The following is a 15,507-nucleotide window of genomic DNA, read 5'->3' on the forward strand; positions in this document are numbered from 1 at the left end:
CTGGTAATTTAGCTTTGTCCTGGCAGGATTTATCAATACCTTCTGTTCTCTGCCTTGTTAACACCATCTTTCTCTCCTGTTTTAATGGTTTGTGGTTTTAGTCCCTTATGTAATCCATATCCAATTTGTAGCAGAGGGCAATCTGGTCTGGCAACAAAACCATTCTTCTGTGCAGAAATTTATAAAGAATAATCTTATTACAATAATCTGTAAAGTGCCCTCGGGAAAGGTGCTCACAATGCCATGACATTACAGAAATCATATACAATCTGATACATTATTTTCAAAAAAATCCTCCAAAGCAAAAAGGAGGTGAACAACAAATACATAGGCAAATACTGTTAGTCCAACAACAGTCAAATTAATTACGGAATGCTTTATAGTCTTGAAGTGCTTGTAAAAATGGGAGACAGGGAACAAACTGGCAGGAGTATCTTGGGAAAGTCCCAAATTTTTAAAGTTCTATCAAAGTAAGTACACCATCAGCAAGCCCAGTGTTTGAAGATAAAATGTCTATGAATTGCTATGAGGTATTTTACTCTGGAAATTGAAAAAATACAACACGTAAGGAAAACCCACGTTTTACTAAGAGGAAAGAAGATAATACAGTGTCTATGTATCTCCACTGACTCTTAGTGTCTTTTTTTTTCTATTTGTAAAGAAAACAATCTTTCTTCTCCCTGGTCATTTCAGATTTTATATACACATATAAAACTATATAATATATATAGTTTTACACGTATATACACATACACACATACAAAAATACTCATAAACACTCGTGTATATATCTAAGGGTCTTACTGGATTTCAGAGTCTTTTTTTTTTAATGACTTAGAGAACACAATTGGGCAAAAAAATCAAGTAATTGCATGCATGCAAGTGTATCTTGCCACTTGTGCATGTAAATTACACAATTTGTAAATAACTGCAGAAATAGCATGCTCAAATTAGGCACCTGATTGCCCAATTAACTTGTTCACAGAGAATCAGATGATAACCTTCAGTAGCTCCTATTATAGCTTCTTCTTTTCAGTACTACCTTACGGAATCCACAGTGTGTATTCCAAACAACTGCATTGTTATTTTGTGCTTTTACACAGACACAAGCAGTGCTGCACACTTAATAAAGCTATCAAGTGAACTTTGGACCAGATTTTAGAAAGTTGTTTAGATACTTAGAAGTCCTGTTGTGAGAATGAGCCAGCTTAGACAATCAAAAAAAAAAAAAAAAAAAAAAGTAGAAAAAGATTTGGTCTAATTTCAGTTAGTTCAAATGCTATGAAAAAAAATAACCTGGGCATTTGTGGCCCTTCATGCCTCTATTAATAGACAAAGTTTTGCTTCTGTGTCTTTGATTTTTTTAAGGTGTCTTGTTTTCTTTAACAGGCAAGTATTATTTCGCCATATACATTCATTTCCTAGTAAATCCTTCCTTTATTTTTTCATTGAAATAATCATTAACAGGATTTTATACAAGTGGACACAGAACACCAGGTTGCCGCATTCCAGTGTATACTTCCTAATGGACAGAGAAACTGAAGTACCCAAATCAATCCAAGTACTGCAAGTAGAGAAACTTGTTAATTCATATATCAAAATGAGCTAAGAAATGGTCTTTTACCACAAATATGTTGCTCCTTTGCTGTTGTACTTCTTTTTCTGAGATGATGTTGTGGAAAGAGGGTATTTTCTTTTCTCTACCAATTTTTTGCTTCAAATCAATCTTAGTAGCTTTCAAAGTAAAAGCTGAACAAACCATTATCTTAACAACAATCTCTCAAATAAGAGAAAGGGAAGCAAAAGCAGAACTGCTGGGCTGGATCGTGTCCCTGAATTAGGTATTACATATAATCCTAGTGGCTGCATTTAAGAGTTCTTCACAGGCCTCCTGCAGCAACAGCTGTGCTGGTCCAACTGTTCACTCCCCCTCAGAAAGGGGAGAATAGTAAGAAAAGCTACAGGAGCCCCCTTGTATTCTTGTGGGTTTCAACCAAGCATCACCGATTTCTTCCCTCAAACTTTTCGTGACAGTATCTGCTGGTGACTTGCCATTGCTGCTCTTCTTCCTCCAGAGGATCAAAATCCAATTTGGTACTTAAATTACTTTGTTCCACTCCACTGGTCTGTGCCTCGTTTAAACATCTTCCTGGAATGCTGCTTGTCCTTCTTGCAAAATCAGACTTTGCTTTTCTCCTATAAACAAACAAATGAAAATCCCAACTCTTCCCCATGTCCCCTTTTCAAAAATATAATCATGATCATTTGTATCAGGAGAATTATTTAGCAGTCTCCAGTCTTAGTACAGCTTTTGTTGAGAAAACTGTAGCTTATATGACTCTGAAGTGTTTATTAGAAAGCTTTCAAAAAGAGATCTTCGTTTCAGGAAAAGAAAAATTGTTCAGTTTAGCAAATACAGATGTTCACAGCAGACTGAAATGGTTAAAAATGATCCTAGGGAGCAAGCAGCTCACAGAGTTAGCAAAATAATCAACTTTTTCCTTTTCTTTACAGAAGAACACTAATAGCTGCTCTGGTTTCCAAACCTACTGAGACAGATTTTGTTGTGTGGTCTTGGCTTTGCTGTTTTTTTTTTTTTTTTCTCTATTGCTCCACACAGGTTTTAATTAGTGCTTCTCCTTGGCTACAAGTGCTTCATTTTGAAATACAAAGCTCTAAAAAAAAAAAAAACCCCCAAAAAAAACCCCCCAACCAAAAAAACTCAAAACCACCCCAAAAAACCAAAACCCCCAACACCACATCACTGGAGGGGAAAATGGGAAGTGATACAGTGCAGCTGCAGCAATCTGGTTCTGCTGTTGTCCTCCCCCTCCCCAAATTGTCTGCATAATTTCAATCGTTAGTCGATGAACCTTTGGCAGGCTTTCTTCCATCGGCAGGCAGTGCACCACATATCTCTGTTCTCCATCCCATAGACCTTCCGACACTTTTTCCCCTCCCCTCTAGGCTTCCTGTCAGAGAGAAAGGGAAGCTCGTTAACAAGATGCTTTAGTAGTTTTGCTTTTCACTCTAAGACCAGGACAGCAAACTCAATGGAGTGCAGGAGGCAGAGAACCCTGGGTCTTTTGCAGGATTTGGGCTGTTTTTGTGCCAGCTGGGGAGCTGATGAAGCAACAGACATATGTATGGCCACGACTCCACTGCTCACAGGGACCCGGCCTTCTCCTTGCCCCGCTTCCACAGCCTCTGCAGCGAGCTGCTGAGCCTGCTCCTCTGCTCCTGGGATGATCCCAGGAACATACAGTACTGGCTTTAGCCAGCAACTAAACCTGGACTAGATAAATTATACTTTAGCCACATGAAGTGCCAAGCCATAATGGGCAGTCATAGCTGTTCCACACTACAGGCTAGGCCAGGTCAGGCTAAAGTGCTGCAGAGCTGTGGTGAAAATAATTGGCATAGCTCAGAGCAGCACACCTTGACCACCAGCAGGTCACAGCAATGTCAAAGGGAAGAAAAGCTACCAGCTCCTAACCTTGCTGGTCCTTCCTACACAGTTTGCTCTGAGCTCATCGACGGAAAAACAGCAAAGTGAGTGGAAGGTTTTAATCCTTGCTCTCACCTGCAGCACATTCTTGTGTGCACCTTCTCTGTTGTCCCCAAAGCCAGCAAGGTGGGCAGCACCTGCTTTTAAAGCTGTAACAACTGTCCTGTTTTCCATCTTTCAACCACACTCAAAAGATCACAAGTTCAGAAAATGATCCAAGTAACTGTTAAAATGGAATTTTTTTTATTCAACACACCGCAAGCCAGCAAACCTGAGGAGCAATGCTTCACCAAGCAGTCCAACGTTCACTACAGCAATGCCACCTGTCCCGGCATCTTTAAATAAAGTAACTGTACCAACAGAACAGTTTAATCCCTGTTTTACATGTTGCATGGCACACATGGGAATTGCCTGATGATTCCTCTCTTGCATACCCACACATTTTCTGATTACTGAACATTAATTAATGGGCACAATCCATGAACTGGGAAGATCCCAAGTTTGGTATGTAGCATATGCAATGATCTGAGAGTCATGAAGAAAATGAAAAGCATGAAATCTTCTTGTCTCATTTTAGGCTACAGTCACCTTTAGAACTATGAGAAATAAGGAGCTTCTTTACTGGAAGAAATTCAGCATTACAGTTTTTTACATAACCTTCTGAACACTTTAAAAGTAGATTCTGATCAAATATCAGTTAGATTTAATGGAAATTAATGCATCTTATGTCTAGGAAGACAAGGCATAAAAAGCTTTGCCTTGATCTAATTTATTGTAGGACAGGGTTCTTTATAATTCCTTTGAAGCCAAATACCATTCTGACTGAAGGGTGATGAACATATAAGACAGTCCAGCTGTTCAGGGAAAAGTGCAAAGCCAGACAGTGCAGCTGAACTTTACCTTTGATGGTAGCGAAAATAGGTTCTGAACGCTTACTTTGAAGAGTTCCAGCAAGAACCTGCCTGAGAACTGCAATGAGGGCTGATGGTGGGCTTTTTCTGTTTCTCTGGCCACTGTGATCTTATTTACTGAATGCCCTCCAGGTTGGGAGGCTGTGGTGTGTCAGCAGCAGCTAATGGTCCCATACCTCAAGCCAAATGCTACTCTAGGCGGTGATGAAAGAACTGTGTGGGACTGTTTCTGCTCTCCACTCCCTGCAGGACGATTATGGGTTGGTGAGACCTGTCAATACAGACAAAAAAGCTGCTTATGAAGAACATATACATATGAATGCAGTATAAATTCTTTTTCCCAGAAAATGCAAATTATGATGCATGGTGGCAAGGACACCCAGGAAAAGTGACTATATAATATACAAACATAATTAAACTATAAGTTTATTTAGCATTAGAAACATTGCATTAGGTTATCTTTGTTTCCCTGTATTTCCAGTCATCCTCCTACAGCAAACCAAAATACAGATCAGCATCACTGCAGGTTTTGGAAAAGACAAGAAACATATTCATTCTTATTTAAAAACTCTGAATAGTTCTTAGAAAAACCTTCTCCAATTTAAGCAAAGAAAATGACTGGAAAAATAAACTCTGTCCTGTGCTGAGATCAATACCAATAATCTATGAAATAAAGGGATTTCACTTGTTACTCCTGTCTGTGACTTGGTACTCTTTGTGCAGAGACACCTTTGTAGAAGAGGGTTTGTTGAAGAGCACTTACAATGTGGCCCCTCGAGGTTTAACAGGCAGGGAGTGCAATGTTGCCCTGCTGATCAAAGTTTCTAACAAGATGTATCTCCTTACTCTGCGCAGTAAACCTTCTCAGCAGGTGTCCTCTTTGTGAATGTTTCCAAAGAAAGGGTGTAGTTTGACCTTCTGAGACTTCCCAAAGAAGTCTCCTACATGAGCAAGGGGCTTGGCAACATCATTCAAGCAATCACAGGACATAAAGCTCGGCCTTAAATAATACCTAAATTATTTTAATATGGTCTTATTTTGCTCCTGTGTGAAGGCCACAACCACTGTACATCTAAAACACCAGAAAAAAATTCTGAACGCTAATTTTTTTGTTGTATATTGAATGCAGCAAGCTTCATTTGGGCATCTAATGTACAGTCAGCCTCCTGCCGCCAGGAACTGCAGATATGGTCATAGCTCTCTGCACTGCAATGACTTTTCCCTCCTGCCCTTTTGAAGTCCTACAATATTTGGAAGAGAGGGAACTGACTGACCTCACTTGAAGAGAATTACTGTACGTGCTTTGATTTTTGATACAAAGTCAATTTTAAAGCTACTCCATAGTAGCAAAAACCTAATGCTCATAATTGAGTGCAGACACTCTTTCAACTTTTATTCCTGACTGTTAGCAAGAGAAATTTCTGATTTAACTGCATACGTGGCTCACACTCTGAACAAACTTAGACCATTACTGATATATGAAATTATACCTGCAAAACCTGAAAGCAATTTCCTCTTTCTCTGCCAGCTTACCATGTTTTGTACATCCAGAGACCACACTAGCTCCTTTTGTTCTATCCCTCCAGAATACTGAGGGCAGCTTGCTCTCTGCTACTTTTTTTTCCAAATTTTTATCAACCACTTTCCTTGTTTTACCTAAGAATGATTGAAACACTTAAGATAAAATGCAAAGCAATAGCCCTTTTGTAGTATTTGGCATTTACCAGACACTGTGCAGTTTTCCAGTCATTACCAGTAACCAGATATCTCCAGTCATTGTGCTAGGGTTCAGAAACACTTTATAACAGAAATTATTATGTGTCTACTACTAGTAACTGACACCCAACATAGTAGCTGGTTGTCATTGAACAGAAGAGACCTTGCATGACCTCTTATGTTATAAGCAATTACCCTGCTTCCTTCCGAACTGAGATCAGGCTGGAGCAGTAATTGCAGTGTGGACTCCTCCCTTGCATTCTCCTGGGAGGGTCTCTGCACAATGGTTCCATGGACTGGCACACCAAGGCAGCAAAACAGCACTGAAGATGAGCTTTAGTGTATTTTGATAAGCTTTGCAGCAGGCCTAAACAATACCAGTCAGCTGTTCTCTGTAGGAAACACTAAGAGCAGATTAAGAGCAAGCCCTGAGAAGGCAGTCCTTGCCCTTGGAGGCTTTTCTTGTCTGAAGTGCTGTCTAATGCAGAGTAAAATGACGCTGTTTGTTTGAAGCAAGGACCTGGAGTTTCCAGTTACAACTCCTGGGGGGGAAACTGTGGCTACAGAGAAGATTTGTGACCTGTAAACATCAGATTATCAAAGATCTTGCCTGTTCAACTTTTTTGGGTCTTATGAGCAGGCAGATGAAAGTCAGTATCACACAGTGGAGATCACACTGACATTGAGGAAGACTTTTACCCTACATTACATAAAAGTGGAAGTACATGGTCATTGTAAGTCCTCCACTGCCAAGACATACGGAGTTCACAATGGCTCATCCCATTTGCATCACTTAACTTACTCTCCTCATGCATCCCTAGGCTGTGGCTGATTTATTCTCCTAGTTCAGTCTCAATTGGTAGAACAAACATCAGCCTGTCCTTTCTGCTTCATGCAGAGAACACCTCACAATGGCTCATAACTGTTCCAACACTCAACCTTTCACCTGCAAAGTTATCTTAGAAAAACGGTATGAAAAACTGTATTTCCCATCTGCCTTGGAATCTAACCTACGCATGATTCAGAACATAAAGGGCTTTGGAGGTTCCCTTAATTACAGAACCACAGAATAACCTGAGTTGGAAGGGACTCACAAGGATCAACAAGTCCAACTCCTGGCCCTGCACAGAACATCCCCAAGAGTTATACCACATGCCTGAGAACATTGTCCGAACACTTCTTGAACTCTGTCAGATTTGGTGCTGTGACCACTTCCCTCAGGAGCCTGTTCCAGTGCCCAAACACCCTCTGGGGGAACAACCTTTTTCTAATACCCAAACTAAACCTTCCCTGACACAACTTCTAGCCATTACTTCAGGTCCTGTCACTGGTCACCACAAAGAGTTCAGTGCCTGCCCCTCCACTTCCTCTCACAAGGAAGCTGCAGACTGCAATGAGGTCTCCCCTCAGTCTCCTCTTCTCCAGACTGAACAAACGAGTGACCTTGGCCACTTCTTCTCCCTTATGACTACAATACTTTTAAATAAATGGCTATATTTAGATGTTGTGAATACTCCTGAGCCTAGAGCAGCCACATACTGAGCCAAACTGATCCAGCAGTATGTATGGCTTGTTTTGAGGTGCTCGGTTACTTGCTGATAAGCACACCCATATTCACAATGGCCTTTCGGTGCTGCTCTGCTAAAAACTTTCCAAAAACAAGGACTTAATGCAATTCATGGTGTTTGAACACCCCAGCTCCCAGGACAGAAAGCAGGAAGTGCTCAGTGTCACTAAAATTCAGTGTCCACAAGAATGAAAGAAGGAAACACTACAGTATGTGTCAAAAAATAAATGCAAAAGGAGACTATTTTGAAATTTTGTTTCTCCACGGTCTTAACTACTCAGGTCTAGAAAGAATCCTGTTCAAAACCAGAATCCTGTTCAGGAGACTCAGGTCTAGAAAGAATCCTGTTCAAAACCAGGATTCAACAGCCCCATTCCAACACCACTAGTAACATGAAAAAATGTGTAGACCTGTGCACTTTCTCAGATCTATAGGTAATCTTTTCCTGCTCAGTGGTTTGTCCAGGCCAGAAAAACATTCCAAAGCTGTTTCAGAAAATGGCTTGCATAAATATTAGTAAGTAAAATAAATATTAAAAGTCAGAAAGTAATGGTTTGGACTTACTCTCTGGAGTTCCCTTGAGTGCTACAGACTTGCGTCTCATCTCAGGGACCGCGTATGTCACAACTGCATGAGTTTCATGTTATGCTGGCTCTGTCACATAGTCTGGGCTTAAATAAACTCCACCAGGGAAGGAGAAAGTCTGAATTTAGATGAAGCACCTACACTCAGTCTAAGGGTGGGAATTGCCACACCCCCGTTCTTGTAAAGCAGTATCTAATTTACTTTGAAACAGAAATAAAACTTTAATTTAATAGACAGGTATTCAACATAAATTTGCATTTGCAACCTCACTGAACGTAATTTTTCACTGCAGGCAAGCCTTTGTAATTCGTAAATGATCACACTGATGACACAGAAGTCAAAGTGTGCAAACCTGGAAGATATTTTTCTTATTTTTTTCTTGGTTAAACAGCCTTATAAATGTTGTTAGAGCTATAATGGCAGTTCACATGATTCCCTGAGCAGCTTGTAATTCTGCATCACTGCTTCCTCAGGTTTTTGTATTGAGATTACTTTCAAATTGTACTTAAATCATTGCCATCTCCATAGAATTCTCAGAAAGTGATTTGGCATTTCTTAAATTCTATTGAGAACTCCACTCTACAGCCACAGATCAGCATTGTTGCCTGAACAAGTAAACTCGACGCATACGTGTCTAATCCTGTCCTCTTAAGTGTCTGATTTACAATATGACTAATTGCATTTTTAGATTCCCAACACTCCTGGCACCAGTTTCTGCTACTCCACAAAAGGAGCCAGTTTCATAATTACTCCGTATCAACCCCATTGTTGGGAAATCAAATTCTCAGGGAACTTTGCAGATAGCACACTCTGTTCAAGGTACTCTCGTTGAAATTGCTGCCAGCATGATGTCTTTCACTGTTAGTTGTTCCTTGATGGAATTTAATAAATATTCATTGGCAGAGTGCAGTGTAATTGATTCAGCCACTTTCATTTTTATCAGCTCTGCAGGATGCCACAGCCTCTGCAGAAAATCTCCAATATTTGCCAAAGGTTGACAGTAAGAAGCTTTGGAGATTCATTTGGTGAAAAGAAGGGAGGGAAATAGTATCTCTTATCACCTTGTCTAACATTCACAGTCAGGAGAAAAAAAGCTATATGGTTCTTTGGATGAGCAATGTGCCTTATATAACACACTTTCAAAATTCATAAATCATAAAGTGCAATATTAAATCAGATATTATGATATCAAGAAGGTTTATGATTAGAGAATATCAATTTAGCATGAAAACAGTGCTTTCCAATAAAATGAGGATACTTTACATTAATATTTATTTATGTTCATCATAGAGATTTTCCACTACTTGTAAACAGTGATTTACATTTACTTTCAGCAGTCCTCACACCAGACACAACAAGCTGAATCCCTTGCAACTCGTCATAAAGGTTTTTCACTCCCCCCGCAGTACACACGCCCACACTGTGGTACTTTAGAACCACAGCGATTCTGTTTAAGCAAACATCACGTTTCTGCAGTCCTGTTCACAGAACTACGCCTTGTACACCAGCTTTTCTGAAGAAAGTGTCAGTGTTGAATTTCCATCTAATACATCCTCATTAAAAAGCTGTCAAACTGCAATATGTATTAATAACAAAATGCAATAGCTACTGAACATATTTTCTGTATAAAACAACATTTTTCTGCTATCAGTAGTGGCTACATACTTGTAGCCTTCTAAAATAGGACTTTGAATGCATCTTATTGTTTCTTTCAGTTGCTTCATCTTCAGAGTTCATTCAGGTAACAGCCCCACTGCCTGAATCCAACTGGCCTGTTAGCATAACCATTACCAGGCTGATTTTCCATCTAGTTTTTTAGGAAATAATAAAAAGAAGCACATAGTGCCAGGCGCTGCACCTACCAGAATGTTCTTTTGTAATCGTGTAGTTTAAAAAATATATATTATAGATTCAATTGTCTGCTTGTAGACACTGATGCAAAAGTAACCTAACTGTACTGATGAAGAGAGTAACAAAGGTGTTAAAAACAGCCATGCTGGCAAACTGAGGCACATGTTTAATTTGTTTCTTTTTGGTATTTGTTATGTCACATTTACTTCTAAAATTACACACTGTGAAACCAAGTAAGAAGATATAAAAAACCTTTTTTCTCCCCTTCTTTCCTTTTTTGATGTGCACTTACTGGAATGCCGGTGAAGGTAACTGGAGGCGACTGCCAGGAGATGCTAAAGCTACTGCCATTGGGAGTGAATTTTGCTGACCCTGGAATGTTCACTGGAGGAGTGGCCTGTGTGAAAAGAAAGTATTACTCCAGCAAGAAGAACCATTCCTCTTCCAAAGCATTTCAAAGGATCTTTCATTCCTTGAAATGGTAGATCTGTGAGAGATTTTCCAAGGTATAAAAAAACTCCATGGTGAAAAGCATTTTACCCTTGTGAGAGGGATAATCATGGATAAGCTAGTAAGGAAGGGACAGAGTTATATATATACCACTGTTCCTAAACCTTATTTAGAGAAAGACGATTGCTCTCAAAAGAATCCATAGATAATTCCTTAAGAGGAAGAGCTGTTAAAAAAACAGACAAAATCAAACATCACATACAAATAGCTTTTAAGATAATGCCATCAAGAAGCAAAAACTACTTCACAGATGACCACCTGTTCCACAGTGATAAACAAGGCCATACTTAAACTCATGGCAGCTGTTTTACACAATTTTAGTGTGGATAGTAAGGCTTCTTGGATGGAAGCAATCAACAGCTAGGGTTGGCCATTTCTCATTTATCAGTGTTGGGGTTTTAGTTTAGTCTTAGGTTTTTTTCTGTTAAAGGAATTTTCTCCCATATGCATGTTGCTAGGGGACAAATAGCTGTACTTAAGAAAGACAAAAAAAAAGGGAGTGGGGCGGGCCTGGCTACTCCTTTTGTCTACACCTGGGTGTGGGGCAGTTCGCTCTGAGCGTCCGGAGAGAGAAGCTGCAGAGAAAGGAGCTGCTGCTTCTTTCTTTTTGGCCGTTCTTCTCTTCCTGCTGGAAACAACGCCGGGACCCCAAAAGCCGCTTTCCCTGCCCTGCTGGAGGCCGAGCTGTGGCTGCCCTGCCCCGCTGCTGCTGCTTCGAGTTTTCGCTACGCTGTAGCCCTGCTCGCCCTGCCTGCCTGGGCATCCGTGGGGTTCTCCCATCTGGATACATCTCGCCTGCCACCCGGGATTTGCGTTCGTCCCTGCCGCTCTAGCCTGCCGTTCCAGCCTGCAGTTCCAGCCTGCTGTTCCTGAGAGTCCGGGATCGGCTGCCCAGGGGTTTGTGAAGCCTTTGTCCCATCCCTTCCCGGGATCCCAGGCCGCCATTGCCGCGTGCTCCCCGAGCTCGCTCCGGAGCGCCCCCTGCAGCCGCGGGGGAACCATCGCACCTGCCCTGCTCACCGGGAGCCGCCAGCGCCCCTGCCGGCTGCGAGCGGAACTGCACCCGAGGGGAAAGGGCCCGACAGCCGAGAAGGCTGGCACTGGGTTTGTGTGTGCTGTTACTGTCATAGTTGTTGTTGTTTTGTTTGACTGGTTATATACATATACATATATATATATATATATATAGTAAAGAACTGTTATTCCTATTTCCCACATCTTTGCCTAAAGGCCCTTGATTTCAAAATATAATAACTTGGAGGGAAAAAGGGGTTATATCTGCCACTTCAAGGGGGGCTTCTGCCTTCCTTAGCAGACACCTGTCTTTCAAAACCAAGACAATCAGATAAATGTTAAGAGTCATCCCAATTAAAACAGTTTTTCCTATTAAAAACAAGGAGCTGTAAATCATCCTTTGGATTCAAAAAACAGTTCTTGAAATACTAAACTAAATCAAGTATTTGAAGGACTCCTGGGCTCCTTGGTGTCCTATGTTCTTCCCATCCCAGCTGTTATACTCAGTGCTGCCCTGGGGTGCAAATGCGATAACCTGAGCTTAGACTGTTGAGCACCTTTCATCTTGTGCCTTTCCTTTAGTTTTCTCACTGCGTTATGAGTTTCCATGAATTCTTCTCGTCCTCTTTTTGAATCCCATTTAATTTTCAGAATCATTCAGAATTCAGTTGTGCAGCTACCCTGCCTAGCAGGAGCGTGAGCAGCCACCATGAACAAAGGCTCACTTTAACCCTTGAATTTCAAGCTGTCACCACAAAAAAACCCTCCTTCGTTTAAACTTACAGAGAATTTGCTAAAATGAGTTTTCACTTCTGCCTTTCAGTTAACTGTATGTGACAATAACACAACACTCTCACTTAAGCGGTGTTTGTGTTTGGGGCTGCTGAAATTGTCTCACTGCTTCAGGAAAAGAGTGCTTCCTTGAGCCACCAGGCAGAGAGGAGTGATGACAAACTACAACCTGATAGTCCCCATTAAAGATAATCTTCCATGTAAACAAGGGCTGAAGCAATCCCCTAGAGCCTTTCCAGGAAAAGAAAGGCGAGACCACCAGATGCCTCTGTGTATGGCAGTGATGCTCTGTGGGCTGCCAAGCTGCTGACAGCTCCAAGAGAATCCACACAGACATGCAGAGCAAACATCCACTGAGCTACATAAAATATAAAAACCTCTCTGAAAGGCATCAAGAACAATCTGGCAACTTCAGATGGTACCAGTAGTTCTTCATCACAAGCCTGTTCAAATGGGAAGGAGTGAATGACCACAGACAGCACTCCAGACAGAAAGAACTGGAGAGAGCTGGATGAGCAGTGAGGCAGCCCTGCCTCTGCTCAGCATCCCACATGGATGGCAGCTCAAATCCAGGGTCAGCACAGCAACTTCCTCAATATTTAAATAAGATAAGACCTGGAAGGGAAATCTTACTTCCTGAAAGAGCCCGCCTGTAGTTTCTATGTAGTTAAATTTAACAGGTACAGGCAACAGTTTTGTAAGTTTAAAACCGATGCAATTTGCAGTTGCTTAAAATACCATAGTGCTCAATTCCTTTTTCTCAGTGCCTACTTCAGACATGATCAGACTTAGATAGTCAACCACCTTGTTCACTTGTTTCCCAGATGTGCACCTTTGCTCATCAAGCACAGTCAGCTTTTTCAGGCTAACATTTTAGTCAATCTCTTCCATAAGAGAAACAATCATAACGTTACAACCAACTGAAGAACTTCTATACCCCAACCTCCATTTGCTTAGAGACTTCCATCTAATTGCCAATCAAAATATATTAATGAATAATTTGTATTTGCTTATTTATTTGTGCCAACATTACCCTTATATCTGAAATAGCCTGTGCTCATCCTCTTCCCCTCTCATGCTTGTCCTCTCACTTTCTTCCCAGGCAGCAATTCCATCCTCTCCTCATCCCTTGCTTTGCCTGAGGTATCAGTCCCAGGGCTGGAGGGGCCACCTATGTTCTCCCTGCCCTCTTTCTTACACTGATGATGTTATTTCTACTTTTTGTGGTTGGAGCCCATCACATCGAATTTGGCTGACCAGAACTCTACCCAAGATTTCAGATGAAGTTATGTGGGGGGTCTTGTATAATGGCATTAAATCCCACACATCTGTCTCTCCTAGATATTTCTTACTACTTTTTTTTCGCCCTTCACAACTCTATTGTTGTTGGCTCGTGGTCATTCTGTGCCTGATTAATGAACACAGGTTTCCTTCTCACATAATTTTCTAACTACCCTAGTTTATAGCAGAAAAATCTCATTAGTTCCTCAGATGCAGGACTTTGCATGTTCTGACATTAAACTGCATCCAAAACCTATTATTCTTAAGATCACCCAGCCATGTAAGCCTGATATGTAATTCCTTTACTGCTGATGTCTCACAAGTTTGTTATCAGTGAAGTTTATTATAGTATTTGTGTATCACCGAAATGATTTAATGAAAATGAGATCGGGGTCAGGAACAGCTTTTCATTTAACTCCATTAATGATATTCAAAAGCCCTTTCAAAACAACTCACTGCTGTTCTCCATGACTTTCCAGCTCCTCTTACACTGAATTTAATCTCTAGCTTAACAAATACTGCCTATACGTTTTAAGATCAAATGCTCTCCTTAAATCCAGACGGATTTGTTCTTTGCTTCCCAGGCTGTTCTAGCATCATCTTTCTCTGGGGCTCTCCCACTGCAGTTCACCTCAACTGCTGTACTTACCAGAATTTCTTCAATTATTCTTCTAAATCTTTCCTCACCCATAGGACTGGGTCAGGCAGGAGCATCAGCACTTATCTCACTTTCCTCATACCTTTCTACAAGTAGTCTATTTGACATTTTCCAGTCATACAGGAAATGGCAATTAACAGATCTCTTTAGGATTCTTGTGACCAAGCTTCGGGCTCTGTATTTTTTTTTCCCCTCTTTTTTTTTTAACAGGAACCTTATCCAAGTTCCTTGAGCTGCTCCCAACGAAGTAATCTCCACTTTCTCCTCTGGCTGGTGAGATCTGAATCTCCACCCTGCCTCCTGACTCTTCTTGCAAGGCTGGAGAGATCCTGGCAGAAGATGCCACTGACCTTCTCTACAGAAGCTGCTTCCTTTGCCAGGACAGCCTGAATGCTTGAGCAGGGACCCTGCCTCCTGCTTCCAATTAGCAAGCTGCGAACAGTGTGGACTGTGTCACCCCTCACTGATGAAATTAAGCATTGAAACCAGAGCAACCTGAAAAGCTGACAGGGCCCAGGCACTTGTAGTCTTGCGTCATGGGATACATCAATTTAAATCCAATTCAAGGGCCTTGAACACTTGAATTAGGATTTCCTTAGGCAAGTGCTTTACTCAGAGGGTCCTTGTAAAAAAGGGTTGACGGGGTCTCCAAACAGCAGGGCAGACTGTCAGGACTGCAAATCCCAAATGAAGCAAAACTTCTCAGCAGACTTGTTGCCCCACTCTCTGAGGCAGGGCTTAAGCTACACTGAGAAGCAAGTCTTTTTCCTAGCTGGCTTCATCAGTCCCCAAGTTGGCATGCTACCTGATGCAGCTTCCACCTGCGATATCAAGCTTCCACCCAAGCTTTTCAACATGCACAAAAGTCTAAAATAAGCCTGTGAATTCTCTATAGTCCCCTCTGGCCTTTTAGTAGGTGTGCTCCAAACAAACCACAAAAGTTATATCTGCACAATGCTATATATGATAGTTATTGCATCTGATAAATTTAACAGACTTCAGTTCTCCAGTGCATATGCAGGTCATGGACCACACTACTTCAAAGCCTCTATTCCTCTTTTCTCTTGCAGTATCCAGACCAAAACATGTCAAGTTTTAGTGCAGTTTTGTAATT

The 15,507-nt window shown here is 41.2% G+C and overlaps 1 protein-coding gene across 2 annotated transcripts in view; it reads right to left on the reverse strand.

The window, feature by feature from the left end:
- Nucleotides 1–1,080: 1,080 nt before the first annotated feature.
- Nucleotides 1,081–15,507, reverse strand: part of ZNF704 (zinc finger protein 704) — a 91,541-nt gene continuing 77,114 nt past the window's right edge. The window contains exons 7-9 of one of the 2 annotated variants that reach the window (XM_082281699.1): nt 10,431–10,535; nt 4,596–4,690; nt 1,081–2,972 (exon numbers count right to left, since the gene is read on the reverse strand). In XM_082281699.1, coding sequence (XP_082137825.1) covers nt 2,861–2,972; nt 4,596–4,690; nt 10,431–10,535 — 312 coding nt within the window. In that variant the 3' untranslated portion in view covers nt 1,081–2,860. The remainder of the gene's footprint in view (nt 2,973–4,595; nt 4,691–10,430; nt 10,536–15,507) is intronic. The other variant, XM_082281700.1, reaches the window with a different exon arrangement.

The sequence above is a fragment of the Coloeus monedula genome, assembly GCF_965178545.1.
Source record: "Coloeus monedula genome assembly, chromosome: 1".
Taxonomy (NCBI): domain Eukaryota; kingdom Metazoa; phylum Chordata; class Aves; order Passeriformes; family Corvidae; genus Coloeus; species Coloeus monedula.